Source organism: Hyperoodon ampullatus (genome assembly GCF_949752795.1).
Source record: "Hyperoodon ampullatus genome assembly, chromosome: 19".
NCBI lineage: Eukaryota > Metazoa > Chordata > Mammalia > Artiodactyla > Ziphiidae > Hyperoodon > Hyperoodon ampullatus.
Genome location: NC_136932.1, coordinates 42205906 through 42227487, shown reverse-complemented (window position 1 = coordinate 42227487; position 21582 = coordinate 42205906). Strand labels below are relative to the sequence as shown.

General features: G+C 47.3%; 1 protein-coding gene across 1 annotated transcript in view; it reads left to right on the top strand.

Annotated features, from left to right (window-relative positions):
• Nucleotides 1-21582, top strand: part of RAP1GAP2 (RAP1 GTPase activating protein 2) — a gene marked incomplete at both ends in the record, with an annotated part of 216889 nt that overhangs the window by 161711 nt on the left and 33596 nt on the right. The window contains 7 exons of the mRNA XM_079725572.1: nt 3917-3961; nt 4698-4730; nt 5146-5358; nt 6590-6693; nt 13104-13182; nt 13950-14003; nt 16698-16781. Of these exons, the coding sequence (XP_079581698.1) occupies nt 3917-3961; nt 4698-4730; nt 5146-5358; nt 6590-6693; nt 13104-13182; nt 13950-14003; nt 16698-16781 (612 nt within the window). The remainder of the gene's footprint in view (nt 1-3916; nt 3962-4697; nt 4731-5145; nt 5359-6589; nt 6694-13103; nt 13183-13949; nt 14004-16697; nt 16782-21582) is intronic.

Genomic DNA, 21582 nt, shown 5'->3' with positions numbered 1-21582 from the left:
AAAAGAGTTTACTACTAGATTATCAGTTTATTATAAAAAGCTGTAACTCAGGAACAGCCAGATGGAAGAATGGCCTCGGGCAAGGTATGTGGGAAGGGGTGCAAGCTTCTATGCCTTCTTTGGGCACAGCATGTGTTCACCAACCAGGAAGTTCCCAAAACCCTGTCCTTTTGGGTTTTTGTGGAGGCTTCTTTACATGGGCGTGATTGATTAAATCATTGGCTATTGGTGATTGATTGAATCTCCAGCCCCTCTCCCCTCTCTGGAGGTTGGGGGTGGGGCTGAAAGTTCCAAAAGTTCCAACCGTCTAATGGGGTTGGTTCTCCTGGCAACAAGCCTCCATCCTTAGGGGCTTCCCAAAAGTTACCTCATTAGCATAAACTTATAACAAGACACTCCTTTCACCTTTATGGCTCTGGAGCTGTTTTAGGAATCAGGGACAAAAGTGCAAATGCTGTAACAAAAGATGCTCCCGTTGCTCTGATCACCTAGGAAATTCCAGGGGTTTTAGGAGCTCTGTGCCTCAAACTGCATGGAGACCAAATATATATTTCTTATTATAAATCACAAGATCACAGCTTCTATAAATAAGAATGCCCGCTTACATGTAAAATACCACTTACATGGTTGTTGGGATGAAATGAGAAATATGTAAATACTTTGTAGGCATTGCACAAAAATCAGTGTTCAGTGTTGGGAGTCCTTTATAATCACCCCTCACCAAGGGGTCAGGGCTCACAAATGAGAACCACTGCCCTAGGGAATATGGGGGGGAGGTCCAGAAGGCTTAATAAATGTAGGTGGGAAGAAGATGCTGATAATAGCCCACGTATTAGAAGCACTTCTCTGGGCTCGGAGATTGACAGGCGTTATCTCATGTCTTCCTGACGAGGCCCACAGGAAGTAGGCATAGTATTATTATCCCCATTTCACAGGTGAGAAAACTGAGGCACAGAGATATTAAATAAAACACTTAAGGGCTCAGGGCTAGTAAGTAGCTTCAAGGCTTAGCCACTATATTATGGTGCTCTTTACCCTAAGTAGCTGCTGCAGGCTCCAGGAAGGAGGATCCGGTAGTGATGGAAGCTCTAGGAGGAGAGGCAGAGAGTGTGCCCACAACGGGCCAGAGATGCAGGTGGAGATGCTGAGAAGGCAGCTGCTACCAGCAAGCGTGGTCCTCATGGGAAAGCCAGGTCTCCCTAAGGGGGGAGGGGGAGGGACTGTTTGAGGGAAAACTATTATTAGTGGTTGTGTCATTATCACGAGCAAGTTATTAAAATCCTGCTCTGTGCCCAGCAGTGTGTAGACTACAAACTGATTTATGTGCGTTTAGGGAATGTACAGTCAAGTTGCGGAAACAGGGAGGGCACCGGCCTTGACAGTGAGTGATGGGAGGCAGTGTGTAATAGGTGCTCAGTAAAGCTGGGATCTTCACCTCGAGTCACGGAATCCCCGCACTCTGGCAAGCTGGCGGGGAGTTTGCGGCTCACCCTGCCTTCTCTCTGGTTGCTCCCACTATCCACTCACCCCTCACCACTAGCCAGGGCCCCCGGCCTCCCCAACAAAGGGCTTCTCTGAGCACAGACTCCAGCCCCACTTAACCGGCCTCATTGTCCTCATGTTTCGAGGCTGCTGGCTTGTCCTCTCAACTAGATTGGGAGCCTGGCAAGGACAGGGGTCTTTTTTTTTTTTTTTTTGCCACGCTGTGCAGCTTGTGGGATCTTAGTTCCCCGACCAGGGATTGAACCCGCGCCCTCTGCAGTGAAAGCGTGGAGTCTTAACCACTGGACCACCAGGGAAGTCCCAGGGGTCTGGTTGCTTCCTGTGTGTCTCCACGGCAGGCGGCTGACACCCTTGGGCTGTTGGTCAATTTCATCTCAGTTGAGATTGCTGGTGGCTGAAACCGGACTTCCCAGTGCTTGGGCCTCTACCACGTGCCCACTGGGTCCCAGCCTCCGAGGGGCCACAGTTTCCAACTCCTCTGCCTGTATGAAACTCGCATGGGAAGCGGCTTCTATGAAGTGTGGCTGGAGTCTGTCCTTGAGTGTGGGTGCCCTTTCTCATGCTGCGGGCGTGAAGACTGAGCCTCAGAGCAGTGAAGTATCCAGGGTACTCAGAGTTGTGAAGAGCTGAAACTAAGATCCAGGACTCCTGACCTCCCAGACCAAGAGTCTAGGGATTTGAAGAAGGGCACAATCCCTGTGAAGCAACAGGGGCTGAGTGCACAAGCTTTGGATCCCTTTGGTCCTAGGTTCAAGTTCTAGCTGAGCATCCTTGGTCAAGTCACTCTACCTCTCTGAGCCTCAGTGTTTTCACGGCTGGGGATGGGGGAGGGGGACATAATCATAATACCTGTTGCAAAGGGTGACACACAGAGACGGCCCAGGGCTGCGTGGTGGCTCCGTGGTGGGGGAAGGCACAGGAGGAGGTTTGCTGTCCTGCCCCAGGGCTGTTCCCAGGCAGGGATGACTAGTGCGGGACAAACAAAGCAAACTCCTGACGTCACCCCCATCCGCATCCGCCCAGTTTCCCTCCCTGGACAGGGTCTGCTGGCCACTCAGGTGGTTTTTATCCCTGTGTGTGGAAAGGAGCACCTGTCCAGCCGGAGGGGGCCCTCCCACGCCCTCCCACGCCCTCTTGAACAGCGCCGCAGGTGACTCAGCCCAGCCAAGTCTGGAGAAGCCCAAGTCTAAATCCACCCAGTGAGCAGGAGTCCTGGGCTCTGAGAGCTGTGGGCTCTCGGAGCTGCACTTGTAGACACACTTGTAGACACACAGTCCAGCTTCAAATCCAGGTGCTGTCACTCACAAGCTGTGTGACGTTAGGCCAGCAACCTACTCCCTGGGCCTCAGTTTCCTCGTCGGTAAATAGGTGCTGATGGCTTCAAAGGAGAAAACAGAGGGAGCGCCATGGAAGGCCAAGATGCTGATGTGTATTATTATGATCAGGCAGCGGCCGCTTCTGGACACTCTTCTCTCTAGAGGGGACCTGTTTCTCCTAGTGTGTCCCTGTGTGTCCCAGCGTCTCACACCCTCATTGGATTTATTCAAACAATCTTGGGAACACCATGTGCCCCACCCCCTCAAAACCTAGTTAATTCAGAACGTGACTATAGGACCGGGCCCGGCTCCCTGGAAGAGCATTTTCCAGATAAATGCAGATGATCCCCTTTAATCCAGGCCCAGTCATGGTGCCTGTCCCTTGTGGTGACACATCTGTGAGGCGGGAGGGTGGGTGTTAGAATCCTCATTTTGCAGATGAAGCCATGGAGGCTGCAAGAGGCTCAACTTTGTCAAGGGTCATGGATAGTACGACAGCGGCAGTATGAGGACCAGGTGGCCTGCCTGTCACCCTTGGACCTTCCCACCAGGGAGGGGTGGAGCTGGTATGGCATGAGGTCCAACATGTGGGCATCGATGACACCCGAAGATGCAGGTTCCTATCCTCACCCCTCACCTCCTGGCTTTGAGAGAGCCTGGTGGAGATATTTAAGCACCAAGATGAAAATGCTGCCTACCCGTAGTTTTACTATATAGTGATCAATCTTCCAAGGGCTTAACACACTCTCAGCATTTAATCTTCACCACAAGAGTAGGTGACGTTTTCGTTCCCATTTTACAGATGGGAACACCGAGCTACAGAGGGGTTTTGTGACTTGCCCATCAGGTCATAGGTGGTAGTGTTGGGATTTGAATCCTGGTGATCTGGCTTGAGTCCACGCTCTTAACCCCCTACGCTGCTGCCTTGCCTGAGGCTGCTGTGAGGCCTGAGTGTATAAGGGCCCAGCACATGCCAGCTGTTGCTGCTATTGTTACTAACCCCCAGCTAAGGCAGCTGCTCCTGACAGACTCCTCTGTTTGGCCTGTCTTCTGTGACCTTTGCTTTTCCATGGATCCTCTTTTCCTTGTTTCTGCAGGGGATCAAGCTTGAAGAGCAGAAGCCGGGACCCCAGAAGAACAAGGTGGGCTGGGTGGGTGACAGGCAGGGGACAGAGCTGGCATGCTGGGGTCTGCTATCTTACACTGTCTAACTCTTATTTTCACCAAGAGCCACTTAAGTGGCCACACTGTGTTGACCGGTGCACAGTGGGCAGCCAGGGGGGCCCTGGCTTGATGCCTTTGGGGCAGCTTCAGGGTGTGCTGGGGTGGAGGCCTTGGTGAGACAAGGCTTGTGGCTCAGCTTGGCTTCTCTGCACCTGCTCCTGCAAACAGACCGCATGCAGCACGTAGGGGTGTCAGGCTCTATGTTCCAGGCTCCGGAGGCATCAGCTCTCAGCTTCAGCTTCCATTGCCAAGGCCCAGGCATGCAGCTTATCACTTAGAGGTTAACCCCCTTTCCTGGAGGGGGCTAGATGGGACCAGAGGTCATCTTCCTGTTACAGCATCCTAGGGTGAGAAGCTGGGTCACAGGAGTGTGGGACGCAGCGCTCTGCATACTGCATCTTCAGCTGGCAGGGTTTGCACTCAGGTTCTGTCAGTTTGGGGAAGAACTCAAGCCAGATCCCAGAGCTGCCTCTAGGCTGTTCTGTCCGGTGTTCTTCCCACTGATGCTCCCAAAGCCCTGGTGCAGCCTGCCAGGCCCCCCGGCCTACTCCTTACCCCATCTGGAGTAAGGAGTGGAGAGGGGAATGGAAACAGTGATCAAACTTTGTGGTCATTGCCGGGACTAACGGTGACATTGTGTGGTTTGTCTTGCAGGACGACTACATTCCGTACCCCAGCATCGACGAGGTAGGAACTCCCCTGGCCGCACTGCAGCTCTGGGTCCTGTCTTTGGAGGGGGGTGCTGGGGGAGCTGACGGTGATGATGTTGATGGTCCCTGCCCCACCCCACGTGGGAGAGAACCCTGGCCCTGGGACTTGAGGGCTTGAGGCCTCTTGCCACCTTTCCCTTTGTGACCTCAGCTTTTCCATGTTCAAATTGGGGGTACCCATCCAAGCTTTGCACTGCTGAAACTACAGGGTTGGTGAAGCTGGAGACGTTGTAGGGCTTAGGGGAGGGGTTCATGTTGCTGCTTTTGGCCTCAAAGACGGGATCCCCTCCTTGGAGCAGTTCAGAAGTTGGAGGGCACCCCTACTGGCACCTCTCCCCGCCTCCTGCAGACCCAGGGCAGGCTGCAGTGCAAGACCCTCCCTCTGCCTCTAGGTGGTGGAGAAGGGAGGCCCATACCCCCTGATCGTCCTGCCCCAGTTTGGGGGCTATTGGATTGAGGACCCTGAGAACGTGAGCACGCCGACCTCCCTGGGCAGCAGCATCTGTGAGGAGGAGGAAGAGGACAACCTCAGCCCCAGCACGTTTGGCTACAAGCTCGAGTGCAAGGGTGAAGCCAGGGCCTACCGCAGGCACTTCCTGGGGAAGGTGAGGCCCAGGGGGCCCGTGGGCAAAAATAGCTTTTGGAGGGGGAGGGCCCCAGGAACCCAGCGTTCCTCTCCAGTTGCCCCTTTATCTCTGTCTCTCCTCTTCGAAGTCGCCCTCCCGGTCCTTGCTGCCTGCCTGTGTCCTCTTGGAGAGGTGTGACTGGCTGTGCTCCTGGGCAGGGATGGGGCGGACAGAGGGTGTGCAGAAGTTAGGAAGGCTCTTGGTGTGATGAGTCTGGGTGGGGATCACCCCCAACAAATATTTTAGGAGGTGATGGAATGGGTAGTGTTTGGGGGTGAAGGAGGGTGGAAGGGACAAATAGGTTCTCACACCTTGGAAGTCTGTTTCTGTCAAAATGGTACAAGTCTCTCGTGTCCTCATTCAAGCAGGTCCCCCTGAGTACTTGTACTGGATGACGTGCTGTGAGCCTCTGATGGCTTAAAAGTGACAAAGTTACATTTCTTTAAATATATTCTTCCCATTAGACTTGCCAGGTTCTGGAAATCCCGAAGGCAGATTCCGGAAATCTCCGGCCTAAGGCAGCTTTGCAGTCTTAGGAGCTGCATCAGAACCCCCTGGGGAATGTGTTAAAGTGCAGATTCGAGGGCCGCATCCTGATATGGCCTGTCTGGTATGGGCTCCCTGGGCCAGGAAGAGACCCACTGTCTGGAGGACCTCCTGGCTCCCCTTGGGTGGAGGGCCAGTGATCCTCCTAGCTTTATTCCCACAAATAGTCTGAATTGGCAAGCGTTGCCTCTGGACTTGTAGACACAGAGTCCAGCTTTGCCCCTGGAAGTGGACTCGATATCTTGTGGTGAAGAACTTGGGCTTTGGTCAAGACAGGTGTGGGTTTGAACCCTGGATCTTTCACTATTAGTTGTGTGACCCTGGACAGTTAACAACTCTGGACTTGGTTTACCCATCTGTGAAATGGAGATAATGATGTTTTCTCCTGCATGAAGTTGTAGTCAGGATTAAAGGAGATAAGGGCTCTTAGGCCCTCAGCCCAGTGCCTGGCACGTCCTGGGACTCAGTTGGGCCTCTTACTGTGACCCTTCTCCTTCTTCCCCTCCTCCACCCTCCCCCCATCATCACCAATAGCAGCCACAGCAGTAGCATCCTTCTCTTCCTCATTGCTCTGGGGCTTCTGACTCCTGGTGAAGGAGGTGATTTGGGGGAACATGTCCGGAGGGTCCCCTCCTCCCTGCTAACACCTGATTTCTGTCTCTAGGATCATCTAAACTTCTACTGTACCGGCAGCAGTCTGGGGAACTTGCTCTTGTCCATCAAGTGTGAGGAGGCGGATGGTATTGAGTACCTTCGGATCATTCTCAGGTGGGGCTTCTGCACTGTTAGAGGCCACGCCTCTAGTGGCCAGGACCCAGAAATACCAGTCTGACCAGTCTGCTCTGGGTGTGCTGGGGAAACAGACCTGGCTGGAATCTTGGGGCTATGTCTGAGTTGCCAGGCAGGGAGACCAGGTGTTTATGCCTGGGGCTGATTGCGGGAGTCAGAGTGGTATCTGGTTCAAGGTCATCTAGACTGTACCCCAACCTGCCTCTCTTGTGGGGACTAGGACTCTGAGGAAGATGGCTTATCCTGCTGAGATGCAACTCCAACCTGTCCCGGGAGAGGGTTTGCCAGAATACTACCTACGGTGTGCAGCCAGTCAGGGAAAATAGATCCCAAAGCATCTGTGTGCACCCGAGACGGAGTCGTGGTCACAACAGGAGCACTGATTCACAGCTAAGCTGGGGACCTCTCTCTGGAATATGACCTCCTCAAGGGCAGGAACTGGAACTGGTTTCTGTTTGGTGTGACTAACGTGTTTTGTAGAACCTCCTTTGCAATAATGACAGAGGGATGGTCTGTGTTCTCTGCAGGCTTATGGTCTAGTGGAGAGGAACATGGAGGAGTTTAATATGTGGTGCAGGTATTATTTTAGTGATTTACACAGGACGCTGTGGGTGCACAGAGTCTGTCTTATTTACCTCTGTCCCTGGTGGGCTGGTGGAGAAGCTGGGAAGACCAGTGCTGGTGCTTAGCCATGAGCCTGTCAAGCTCCCAGTCCATATTTGTGAATCTAAGTGGAAGTCCTTGAAGGTATTTGGAAAAGAGCAATAACATTCTTTTTTTTTCTGCCCAGATTTTGAGATAAATTTGGGATGGGCAGGGACACATAGCCTTGCTATAGGAGAGGTGAGAGGGGGCGCTGGTACAAGGAAGTTGTCAGCACTCATCCAATTTTGGTTTGCTCTTTATTAAGAAAGGAAGCAATTTTCTTTGCTGAGGTTCACCTGGCTAGAAATGATGTTTGCAAGGCAAGGAAGAGTCCATTAAATCGCTAGAGCCAATTTTCTGAGAGAGTAATACCTGGATCCCCATCTCCTAATAGGATTTCGAGCTAGGTGAACCTCTGTAAAGAAAATTACTTCCTTTCTTAATAAAAATCAGACCCAGGTTGGGTAGAATTCCTGAGTAAGAAGCTAATTGAACACAAGGATCTAACCCTCTTTTTCTAGTATATAGCCTATCTGAAATGCTGCACCTGGACTAAAAATGAGAGAAAGATGCCCAGCACGCAACATACTTTGATGATTTTTTTTTTTTTGTCATCTGTGGGGTAGTTAGGACTGTAATGTAGGTGATATTGAGAGTTGAACCCCATTGCTTCTTCCTTAGAAAGCAATGTAGTGTGGGAATATGTGAAATTGGAGATTTGGGGACAATTCTGTGCTGTTTAGAAGTAACGGTGAGCCCTGGAACAGTCAGGGGTCTTTCTACGTGGAACCACTTTTGTTGTTTGGGGTCAATAGCATTTGAAATCAGTGCCCTGGGGAGCCCAAGCTCAAATGTGGCTCTCCCAAACAGAAATCCAGCGAGTGGGGTGGCAGAGAGAAGCCATTCACCAGCTAGGAAGTTGGATAATCACATCGTGTACCCAGAGTAATGGCCAAATTGAAAACCAGACATAAAAAAATTGGTCCCACAGCCTAGTAACTTTACCAGGCACAAAGAAGAAATTATGCAGAGATGAAATTCCTCCGCTGGCAGTGACTCCTCTCCCAGCTTCTTCCTCATTCCCTGCAGGCTTCTGGATTATTTAATTGACGTCTTATAACAGCCAGCTCTCTAGCCTAAAATCCGAGGAGAGAATTCTAACAGCATCTGTGTGTGCCATGAGAGTTGCCAAGGAGAATCTACTCACAGTTTGGAGATAAATAACAAGCCTGAGTAGATGTCTCCTTTTTCAAGTTTGGATATAAAAAGAAGGAGAGGGGGAAAAAAAAAAACCCTCATAGTTTGGTGAAAGAAAAGATTCTGCATCTAAAAAAGTATAACCTAGCATTTAGAAGGCAGGGAAACTTTGAAAAGGATTTGTTATAGAAAGCCAAATAAAATTTAGATATCTATTAACTTTGTGTTTTTGGCAGACTTATAGAAAAAAATAAGCTGTTTTAAAGACAAAAGATTAAGGCAATAGAATGATATGAAGAAGGTGCTGGTTAAATTAAGGAAATAATATAAAAAAACTAAAAATGGCCAGGAAGAATTCTAAATGATATTACAAACAGTAAAGAGCAGAATCAACTTTGTGGAAAACCCAGTTAGTAATATTGAGAATACGCTTAAGAAGCTCTCACATAATTCAAAGGTAAACACAACAACTATAAAGTGATAAGCAAAATTATAATGAATGTGGAGGATAATGAACAGGAATTAAACATGTGGATAATGGATGTTCTTAAGCTGATTGAAGACTTAAATCTGCAGATCAAAATGACTCACCAGGGCTTCCCTGGTGGCGCAGTGGTTGAGAGTCTGCCTGCCGATGCAGGGGACACGGGTTCGTGCCCTGGTCCGGGAAGATCCCACATGCTGCGGAGCGGCTGGGCCCGTGAGCCATGGCCGCTGAGCCTGCGTGTCCGGAGCCTGTGCTCCACAACGGGAGAGGCCACAACAGTGAGAGGCCCGCGTACTGCAAAAAAAAAGATAAATAGGAAATTTTAAAGATACTTAAGGATAAGGACAGATTATTTGTGAATGACAGCTAGGCTGAGAGCAGACTTCTTATCAGCCACGGGACAATGGGACAATATCTTTAAAGTGGTGGTAGACAGCTGTTTCAGATATTTAAAAAAATGAAGGGAATATATCAGTTACAGACTCTCCCTGAAAGAATTACTAAAGGATGTACTTCATCTCGAAGAAAAGAGAAACCAAAAGGAAAGATGCAACTAAAAAGTGAGAAGAAATAGGTAAACTATGTTGATAAGTTTAATTACTGACTGGAAAAAGGAAGTATTTTTTTTAAAAAAAAAAGGATTCTTGAATTAAATTTATAAACAAATGTAGGAAGGACAGTGGGAGGGAAGAGTTCAGTAGCTATTGTGTCCCCTCCTTCCTCAGGAGAGAGAAAGCCAGTAAGTTTAGGGTTTGTTGGAAAAATATAAATATGTGTATTAGAAGTTACAGAAACTTCTGTAAAGTTTCTGTAAAAAGAAAACACAGGGTTATTAAAAACACAAAATGATAAAAGTAATTCTAAATACATTAGTAATCACAAGTATAAATTAGCCTATGAAAATATCAGGCTATCAGACTGAACTAAAAATGTAGCTATATTCTACTTAATAAGAGACATGTCTAAAGAAAAACGACATGGAAAGATTTAAAATAAAGAAATAAGAAAAGATATGCTGGAGAAATACTAACCAAGAAAGCTGGTGAGCAATAGTAATATCAGACAAAATAGAGTTTTAGGGAAAAAGTGTTAGTAGGGATAAAAGGAACACTCCTTTGTAACTTGGGAATCCTTCCCTACTCCTGATTTTCTTGCTCTGTGAAGGGAACGCTTCTGTGTGACACCCCTGGCTCTCTTCACCCCCTTGATACAAGGCTAAATTTGGGAGTAAGAACTTGATGTGTATAGCTGTGTCCTTTTCCCTTTCCCTCTTGGAGCTAGCTGCCCTCAGGGCATTCCCCCTGCTCCCTGTGCTGTAAGTCCCACCTGAGCAGACCCCACGAGAGGAGGCTTGCCCCTGCCCAGCACTGCCTGTGGGCGTGGGGGTAACTCTGGGGTGTAGTCAGAAGACCCACTGCACCTTCACAGTAAGCTCATGTGCTTCCTCTTCACCTTTATCAGTGCCAAAGGAGTTATTTTAATTCCCAAATTACTTTTAATTTCTTTTTTTCTGTATTTGTTCATAACTTGGGCAGAGAAGGATGCCCTTTACTGGACCCCTCAGAGGCCTCAGCCTACATGATTATCAAAAGAACAGTCCACCTGGAAGATCTAACAGTCGTGAACTTGTATTTAGTAACATAAGTCTTGAATTTAAAAAGGCAAAAATGGATAGGAATATAAGAAGCAGACAAATCCTCATAGTGGGAGATTTCAGTAACATCTCTCAGATGCCAATGGACCAAGCAGACAAAAAATTGTGAGGATATAGAAGATTTGAACAACACAGTTAACAAATTTGATCTTGTAACATACATTCTTGAACTCAACAAAAGAGAAAAAAAATACATTCTTTTTCAAGCTCAGATGGAACATGAAAAAAAAGTCCATGTATCAAGTCAGAAAATTTCGAATAATTAATATATAAGGTATGTTCCCTGAATATACAAATATTAAACTAGAAATCAACAATAAAAATACTGAAAGATAAAACTCATATATTTGGAAAGTTAAAAAAATAAAGAAAACCCTTTTAAATAACTCAGGTGCTGAAGGGGAAATTGCAAAAAACTGACAAAATATTTAGAACTAAGTGACAACGAAAATACTACCTATCGGGGCTTCCCTGGTGGCGCAGTGGTTGAGAGTCCGCCTGCCGATGCAGGGGATGCGGGTTCATGCCCCGGTCTGGGAGGATCCCACGTGCCGCGGAGCGGCTAGGCCCGTGAGCCATGGCCGCTGAGCCTGCGCGTCCGGAGCCTGTGCTCCGCAACGGGAGAGGCCACAACAGTGAGAGGCCCGCGTACGGCAAAAAAAAAAAAAAATACTACCTATCAGTGTGTGGGATGCAATTAAAGTGGTACTTAGGGAGAGATGTATAGTTTTATATGCATTTTTAAAGAAGAAGAAAGATTCAAGGTGTAAGCATGCAGGTCACGATGTTAGGAAAAGAATAGTAGGGAAAAAAACCCCAAAGAAAATAGAAGGAAAGAAATAAAAACGGCAAGAATAAGCTAGTGAAGTAGAAAGCAAAAATTAAAAAAGAATAGAGGTAATAGACAAAACCAAAAGCTATCTCTTTGAAAAGATTAATAAACTAAACCCCCAGCAAGGGCTGACTAAGGAAAACAGAGAAAAGATACAAACAGATACTATTTCCACAATGAAGGAAGGGACACAACTACAAATAGAAATGAAATCTTAAGAGAATACCAAAAACAACTTTATATCAATGCACTTGATGGATAATTTTATAGAAAAACCCCGTAAATTCCCAAAAGTGACTCAATAAGGAGTAGAAAACCTAAACATTCACCATTAAAGAACTGAACTGGGGGACTTCCCTGGTGGTGCAATGGTTAAGAATCCACCTGCCAATGCAGGGCACACGGGTTCGAGCCCTGGTCCAGGAAGATCCCACATGCCACGGAGCAACTAAGCCTGTGCGCCACAACTACTGAGCCCACGCGCCTAGAGCCTGTGCTCTGCAACAAGTGAAGCCACCACAATGAGAAGCCCGCACACCGCAACAAGGGTGCCTCCCCGCCCCCCACTCGCCACAGCTAGAGAAAGACTGTGCAGCAACGAGGACCCAAGCAGCCAAAAAAAAAAAAAAAGAACCAAAGTGATAGCCACAGGTATCCTCCCAACAAAGAACAGCAGGCCCAGAGATTTGTCTGTGAAATCTCCGACAAATTTTAGCAAACCTTTAAGGGACAGAAAATTCCTATGGTATACAAACTATTTCAAAGGATGAGATGCTCACCAGCCATTTTACGAGGCTGGAGTAACACCTGGATATCAAAACCTGACAAGGAAGTACAAGAAAATAAAATAGGCCAGTGTTGCTATTGAACATAGATATGAAACTCTAAATAAAATATCAATAAATTCAGCAGGATATGAAAAAAATAATACATCATAAGCAAGAGGAGTTTTACCCATGGATTGAAAATATAGCTCAAGAGAAATGTAATCCACCAGGTTAACAGATTAAAAACCATATGATTATCTCAGCAGATGCAGAAAAGCATTCGGTAGAATTCAACACTTTCATAATGTGCTGAATGAATCAGGGGAACAGGCTAAATTTAGCCTTATGGTGAATCCCTTTATAAAGCAACTTTCATCCCATCTATATTTTACGTAAATCCAGATTTTCAAATACTAGTTTTTCTTTTCATAAAGGTTTAATTGCATGTCAGACCCCAATATGTCCAGAAGCTCTGCCCAGTTCTTCTGGAGAACACAAAAAACCCACAAAGAAACAAAAAAGTAATGTCGAACTTGAAGGTAGCTATTTGCATTTTCCGTATTTCAGTTGCAGTCAGCTGTACCAGGCAGGTTCTTTGAGTATGCATTTCCATGGGGTCCCTAAGTAGTACTCCATTTTCCAGTTTGAGTGCAGCGCCCAATGCCTGGGTTGAGTGGAATGAGGCAGGTCTGACCCAGGGTGACGTGGAGCAAGTACCTGCCTTGTGGCCTGGCGTGACCTCAGCCACCTTCCTCATTGACTCCATTTCTGTGGACACCCCTTTCTCATCCTCATGCACATGTGCAGGTCCAAAGTGAAGACAGTACATGAGCGGATCCCCTTGGCTGGACTGAGCAAGTTGCCCAGCGTCCCTCAGATTGCCAAGGTAAAAGCTGACACTGAGAGGAGGTGGCTTCCTCTTTTAGGCCAGGTCTGGCCTCTGGGGTAGGGGCGGAGGCTCGTCCTGGGTGGACTCTGCCCTTGGGGAGGGGAAGGCCATTGTCCTCTTGGGCCCTTGACTGCATGGATGCGGTTGGGGGGAGCGGTTGGCGGATGCCCCTCCTTTCCTCTACACCTTGCCCACCTCATCCTCGCTGCTGAGGCTGATCAGGGAACAGGGCAATCCATGGTCTCTGCCCCCAAGTTCACAGCTAGTTCAGGAGACAAGAGAAATGGAGAGACAGGGCTGGAGAATACAGGCAGCTGGGGAGACTTCACAGCCGAGGACGGTTGGGTGGAGGGATGACCGGGCTGTTGATTGAGATGGAGGGCCCCCCACCCAGGTAAGGAGCCATCAGCTGGTGGAGGGGCCCATGTCACTTCTCTGGGATCCTGGGAACTTGGAAACGGAGTGATCAAAGTGGGGTGAGAAGGATGGTCATCTGGGTGGGGTTGGACCCACACTCTGGGAGTGGGAATGCCAGGCAGAACTGTGTCGGATACCTTCGGTGGCCTCACTTCAGCAGGAAACCCCAGGAAGGTCCCTTGACTTTCCTGACCACATGCGAGTGAGCAGTAGCACCAGGATCTGACCCCAGGCCCCCTGACCCCCGCAGGTCTTGGCCTCATGCTCTTCTTCTTGGTGGGCAGAGGAGCGCAGGTGCCCTCCATGGACGTGGCCCCTGAGCTGTGTGTTTCTCTCTCCCTGCTTAGGCTTTCTGTGACGACGCAGTGGGGCTGAAATTCAACCCCGTCCTGTACCCCAAGGTGAGGACCTTCCCCCTCCCCTTGCTCAGGGCTCTGCCATTTGGCACGGATTTGCACGCCTGTGGCTCTGTGGGACGTTCTCTGCATCTTGGGGGGTTTTGCGCGGTCTCCATGATAAACCTCCATGTCTCCCCCCTCCCTGCCCACCCCTTCACAAACTGATCTGCTGGAAACCCATCCTCAGCCATGCCTGGGTCCCCAGCCCGCTGGAATTGGTCCCCAGCTGTGTGGAGGTGGCAGACGGGTAGCAATGGTGCAGCTTCTCAGTCTGGTCGTACCTGCCTGAGGCCAGTGCCCGGCTGGGGAGTGATTCTGCCTCTAGCTTGGGGGCTGCTGCAGACCTGGTCAGCCATCAGGAAGGGGGCGAGGCGGGCAGAAGGCAGAACCCCACTAAGAAATAAAAGGCCAGACCTCCGCTCCCTGTTGCCAGCATTACTACAGGTCTGAGGCCTTACAAGCCTCCGCCGGCCCCCTAGTTAATAAACTTGGCTGGTTCTCTGTTAACAGTTTCCTTAGGCTTGGCCTGATCTTGACCCCAGTTCTGATGTCGGGGTGTGGGTGGGGAGAAGAGCAATAATAACAAAACAAACTCCCAAGCCCGCTCAAGAGCAATTATGCTGTGAGAGGACTTAATCACCCATGGACAGTGAATCGCTTTAAATAGGCCATAGGAGGAGACCCAGGGCACTGGCTGCTGCTTCGCGAGCCCACAGGGCCTGGGGAGAGGCCGTGGGAGCGGGGCAGTGCTTCCGAGCATCCACCATGGGCCGGCCGGGGCTCGCTGCGGCAGGCTGGCTGGCGCTGATTCAGTCCATTCCGAGTCCCAGTTCTGACAGCCAGGAACCAGGAGGTGAGACGTTTGATGAGGGAAGAGGGGTCCTGTCCTGGCTGGGATACCCAGAACCCCCTGGAATGAAGACTCATATCTTCACAATTGGGCTTGACACACTATTTGTCCCCATGCGGGGGCTGAGCTAATGGCAGGGTCCTCTCCTGCACAGAGAATGTGCCAGAGCCCTTCTCTCAGACACCTCTTTTACCCCCTGAGCATCTGTAGGCGCTTCCCAGTAAGATGCTGTGCTCCATGGAATATTTTCTATCATTCAGACTGCCCTCCCCTTTATAATTAAAGCTGAATTTGTGAGGTTTAACCAAACATCAAAACCCCATCATAAAGCCCTAACTTAACTACAAGTTTGGCAATTTTTGTTGTCAAATCACAGCCACTGAGAGAACCCGATGACTCTCATTTTTGCATAGTTTTCTCTATAGCTTGGAAAGCCTCCGGCTCTGGTAATAATGGGAGAGCAGCTGTATTTTCATGTTTTCTAGATTGGAAGGACTGCTTCGTCCGGCTGGGATGTTAATCTGGCTGAGATGTGTGTGTGTTTTTACAATTCACAGAGTTTAGAATGTTCCTTGGAAGGTGTCCATGACCGGGTGCCTCTTCCCGGGCAGGGCAACTGCTCCAAGCCTTTGACTCATCCCAGGCCGGAGTGGGGGGCGCCCTCTGGGGTCGGGCAGCGCTGTTCTTCCAGGGGGAGCTGAGAAGTGTCCATTTCCTCAGGCAGCTGAGAGCCACACAGAGATATGTCAGGGGTGACAACCTGACATGGGCCACATACTCTGGCCCAAAAGTCATGCCTGGTTCTTCCTGTAGCAAAACATGTGGTCGAATCCCTCCTTTTTATTGCAGAGACCATCCCAATAGTCCCCAAGTCTTGTGTTTCCTAACAAGCTGGTCCAACTCTGATCTTTCTGGAGGGTTTACATAGATGATGATGATAATAGCTGCTGTGTGCTCAGCACTTCATGTGCTTGATCTCCCTGAATCTTCACAGCCACACATCTCCATTGAACAGGTGAGGAGGGACTTCCCTGGTGGTCCAGTGGTTAAGACTCCGCACTTCCAATGCAGGGGGCACAGGTTCGATCCCTGGTCGGGGAACTAAGATCCCGCATGCTGCGCAGCATGGCAAAAAATAAATAAATAAATAAATAATAATAATAATAAAGAAACAGATGAGGAAACTGAGGCCCAGGGAAGTTAAGTGGCTCACTCAAAGCTGCACAGGTGAAAGCAGTGGATTCAAAATGAGAGCTTAGTGTTTCTGACCAGCTCTTTGAAGCACAATAGAAAATTAGATGGAACCAGTGGTCAGGGTTTTTTTGTTTATTTTTTCTTTGCATGTTGAATTAGCGTATGTTCCTCCTTAGAGACCTCTTATCTTATGGATAAAGGGGATTGAAGTCTGGGCAGGAGCAGTGCCTTGCTCAAAATCACACTGTTGCTTAGAGGTGGAATTGGAGCTAGCATCATCCTCGCTGACTGGTTTTGGGGTCCCGGCTTCACTTTTTACTCCCCAGATAAAACACTGGGGTAAAGTCAGTTCCCCATGTCCTGCTGGACTGCCTGTGTGTCCAGGCCTTGGCTGGCATATCTGGAGGGAAATGGAATGGGTGATCCAGAGGTTTGGTCACCACTGGCGGAAGTCCAGGGGCTGGGAACAGCTGAGACCTTTGAAGTTGCATCTTGACCGTGTACTTTGGACTTCACCCTTTCTCTTCCTCCATGTGTGGATGTTTCATATCAGGGGGGCATGTTCTCCACCAAAATGGGTACTTCCCCTTCCACTTGCCTCTTCGTTTTGCCTCCAAGTTAATAATCTGATTTCTTCTTCCCACATTTTCCAGGCCTCCCAAATGATCGTGTCCTACGATGAGCATGACGTCAACAACACCTTCAAATTTGGGGTCATTTATCAAAAAGCCAGGCAGGTAAGCATCACGAATCCATACTGGTCACTAGATCCTGTGGTTTCTGCCTGGGGACTTTTGTTTTCCCATCCCCCAAGCACAGGAGCCCTGCATTAGGTTCTTAAATACTCTGAACACAGTGACCACATTTCATATATGAATTAGACTGGAGGTGGTAAAATCTTCAAGGTGGGCTGCTGCTCTCAAAAGGGCCTGCAGATCCCTTAAATGGTAATGTAGCTTTTCATGCAGTGAATCCTAATTCCTCCTGGCTCCCTCGGCTTATATGTAACAATGAGCTGTTCGTCACAAGAAGAGTCAGACTGGGTGGAGGGAATGGATGAGCACAGGCTGCTTTCTCCTTGCCCACCACTCTCCTGCCTGGGAATTAGCTTTGGCTCCCCAGACTTGAGTAGTGTCCTGGCATCAGCTCTATGCTCTCTGCCCAGCTCTGTGTTCAGTGATGTCACGCTGGTAGCTTGAAGTCAGCCACGATGGAAGTATTCACACCATGGAAATGGGCAAACACCAGGGCTTCTGTTTTTTGTCTTTGTTAAAAATTTCACCAGTACACAGTGCTTGTCCTCCTCTATCTCTTGTAGCGCTTACGTGCTGCTTTGGCGTCAGTTGACCAGAATGGTGTTTCTCAAAGTGCGTTCCATGAGACACTAGTCCAGTGAGGTACTCTGTGAACAGATGAGTTCCAGGGGGGTGGGGGTGGTCAGTTGTGTGGGAACATTTTAAAGGTTCTAAGAACCCCCAGAGTAGAGAACTCTTTATAACTTTGTTGAACTCAGTGTTTCCCACATGTATTTGACCACAAACTTCCTATCCTCCTACCATGAACTTTTATTAGCATCCTGAGAAGTGGTCTGCTGAGCACACCAGTATTTCCTCATCTGGGTTGTATGGAAGAAGGTTCCACACCTATTTCATCTTTGTATCATCCAAGAACCTAGCATGGGGTGTTTATATAAATACACTCAATTTTTTGTTACGTTACGCGGGCCTCTCACTGTTGTGGCCTCTCCCGTTGCGGAGCACAGGCTCCGGACGCGCAGGCTCAGCGGCCATGGCTAACAGGCCCAGCCGCTCCGAGGCATGTGGGATCTTCCCGGACCAGGGCACGAACCCATGTCCCCTGCATCGGCAGGCGGACTCTCAACCACTGCGCCACCTGGGAAGCCCCACTCAATTTTTTTCTATGTGAATGAATGAATGAATGAATGAATAAACGTTTTGACCCTGTGAGTGGTAGGTCGATAATATCTTTCAATATTATCTGTGTCATCTTTTTTGCGTGACAGTGTCTTTCTCAGCTGGATGATAGCTGACTTCCTTGTCTGAAGATATTAGACCACAAGAGGCATGTGTTCACTTAAAAACACTCTAATTAATGAAGGCTTGTGGAGCTGAAAGACCAACACAGATAAATCTTATAATTTAAGGGAATTATTCAAGTAGCCACTCTAATTATTTTCACATACTGCATTTTTATTTTGTACAGCTCTGATAATACAGTCCCACTAATTAAAGTTCTTTGCTTATGAAATTTACCAAAGCAGATATCATAAGGTGATTACAGTCCAATATTCCAGCAGAGTTATAATTACTGAACATTAACCATCACCTCTGAGAAGGAGTCTGAAGGAGTCTGTATGTTGTTTATGTACCTGACACCGCTGAGGCAAGGTGGGGTCGCCCCGGCAGATAAAAGTCTTTTCTTAAAATATTTGGATTGTTGTTTTGCAAACCCTCATTGGGGGGATTAATATGAACATTTGTTGCGTGAAAGCCCTATGCTGGTTTTAGGATATAAATAAGCCCCATCTAACTCTCTGTTTGTCACGCACTTTGCTAAGCCTGTGGAGGATACAGTAATGACTAAGAACATCTCCCCTGAGTCCATGGTCACGTTCAAGGACAGTATAAAAATAAAGACAGTAATACCAGGCTGGGTGTAAATCCTAGAGAGAGGTGCACACCCCAGAGCATAAGCTGGATTGTTTTCTCAGGAGAAGATGTATGTTGCTTAGAAGCAGCTATTCTCCCGAACCCTAGCTTCATGACCTGGGGCATACAGCTTGCTGGACTAGAGTTGGGATGCCTTCATGGCATGTGACAGATCAGGCATTGGGAAACCTTTTCTGTGAAGGGCCAGATAGTAAATATTTTAGACTTCACGGGCCATACTGTTTGTGTTGCAACTATTCAACCCTGCCTTTGCAGGTCAAAGGCAGCCGTAGACAATACTAAATGAATTGGCCTGGCCATGTTCCAATAAAACTTTATTTATAAAAATAGGCGGCAGGCCCCACTTGGCCCCCAGGCCATAGTTTGCTGACCCCTGCTAGAAAGCAGTGTTTCCCAAATTTCAGACGTTCACAAACCACATCTAAGATCATGTCATTCTACCCTCACGTTTTTTTTTTTGTTTTTTGTTTTTTTTGCGGTACACGGGCCTCCCACCGCCACGGCCTCCCCCGTTACGGAGCGCAGGCTCAGCAGCCATGGCCCACGGACCCAGCCGCTCCGCGGCACGTGGGATCCCCCTGGACCGGGGCACGAACCCGCGTCCCCTGCATCGGCAGGCGGACCCTCAACCACTGCGCCACCAGGGAAGCCCAACCCTTACATTTTTTTATTGCACCTATACCACTAACTACTTACTTTTCTTTAAAGTTTTCTTTCACCTTAAATTCAATTTTTAAAGGATATTTTATATCACTACTCTTACTGGGAAATTAGTATCACTTGCCTGAAATGAAGGTAATTCTAAAAAGAAATACTGTAAAAAAACAAAATTAAGTTATTGAAATCTAGCTAGACTCTGTTTCCTATTGAAGGCTTAGAACCTGAGGTCAGTTCTTTCTTCTTATAAAGCAGGTATTAAGGAGATGTTAAAGAATCACCTATTGGAGACTTCCTTCTTAAAGGGATTGCACAGACTGGAGTATCTTTGTGTCATCTTCAGCTGTTCATTGCCATCTGTGGTGTTTGCAGAGCCTTCAGCTGTTTGCAGAGCCTGCCACTGTGGGTAGAACCTTTTGATCAGGCAGGGCCACTCAGTGTTTTAAGCCTGTCACGATTGCAGAGCTTGCTACTATTTTCAGCTTTGCTTTCTATTTTTTAAAAAATGATTAAAGTTTTAATTTTTTGATATTTGTAAATTTACATGCTGTTGTATTAATAAGAAATAATACAGAGAGATCTTGTGTACCCTTCATGCAGTTTCCCCCAAAGGTAATGTCTTATAAAATGATAGTACAGTATCACAGCTGGGATACTGATGGTGATAAAATCCACAGATCTTATTCAGATTTCCCCAATTTCACAAATACTCATTTGTGGCATGTCTGTGAATTATATTCCATTGTATGGATATATCACATTTTGTTTATCCATTTGTTAGTCATCGTATATAATTTTATCACACATGTAGGTTCCACAGTCAAGATACGGAAGAGTTCCACCAACACTAGGATCCTGGTGTGGCTCATGCTTTTATAACCATGCTAACCTCCCTCCTGCCTCCACACTCCCTTTCCCGGCTCCAGTCCCTAACCCCTGGCAACTGCTGATCTCTTCTCCAATTTCTAGAACTTTGTCATTTCAAAAATGTTGTATAAAAGGAATCATACAATATATAACCTTTGGAGATTGGCTTTTCTCCACTCAGCGAGATTCATCCAAGTTTCTGAGTGTATCAATGGTTCGTTCCTTTTCATTGCTGAGTAGTGTTCCATGGTATACCTAGATGTACCACAGTCTGTGTAACCATTCACCTGTTGAGGGACAGACATCTGGATTGTCTCCAGTTTGGGGCTATTATGGATAAAGCCACTGTGAACATTTATATACAGGTTTTTATGTGAGCAGAAGTTTTCATTTCTCTGGGATAAATATTTAGGAGTGCCATTGCCTGGTTGTATGGTGATTATATGTTTAGTTTTGTAAGAAACTGCCAAGCTGTTTTCTAGCGTGGTTGTTCCATTTTACATTCCTACCAGCAAAGTGTGAGTGATCCATTTTCTCTACATCCTTGCCACCATTTGGTGTGGTTACTATTTTTCATTTTAGCTATTCTGATAGATGTGTAGTGAGATCTCATTATGGTTTTAATTTGCGTTTCTCTAACAGCTAATGACATTGAACATCTTTTCTAATTGAACATCCTACTTGCCATTTGCATATCCTCTTGAGTGAAATGACTGTTCATGTCTTTTGACCATTTTCTAATTGGATTTTTTTTACTGATGAGTTTTAAATTTTTAAATAACAGCTTTATTGAGGTATAACTGACATACCATACAATTCACAATTGCATGTGATTTATATCTCAGTAAAGTGTACAATTTAGTGGTTTGTAGTATGGTCACAGAATTGTGCAACTATCACCACTAACTTCAGAAAATTTTCACCACCCCTAAAAGAAACTCCATTCCCATTAGCAGTCACTCCCATCATCCTCATACTCTGTAACTCCTGTCAGCCACAAATCTATTTCTGTCTCTTTGGATTTGCCTGTTCTGGACATTTCATATAAATGGAATCATAATATGTGGCCTTCAATGTCTAGTTCTTTTACTTAGCATAATGTTTTCAAGGTTCATTCATGTTGTGCAATGAATCAGAACTTTATTCTTTTTTATGGATGAATTATATTCCATTGTATGGATATATCACATTTTGTTTATCCATTTGTTAGTTAATGGACATTTTGATTGTTTCTACCTTGGGGCTATTATGAATAATGCTGTTACTAATATTCGTGTACAAGTTTTTTTGTATGAACTTTTGTTTTCATTTCTCTTGAGTATAT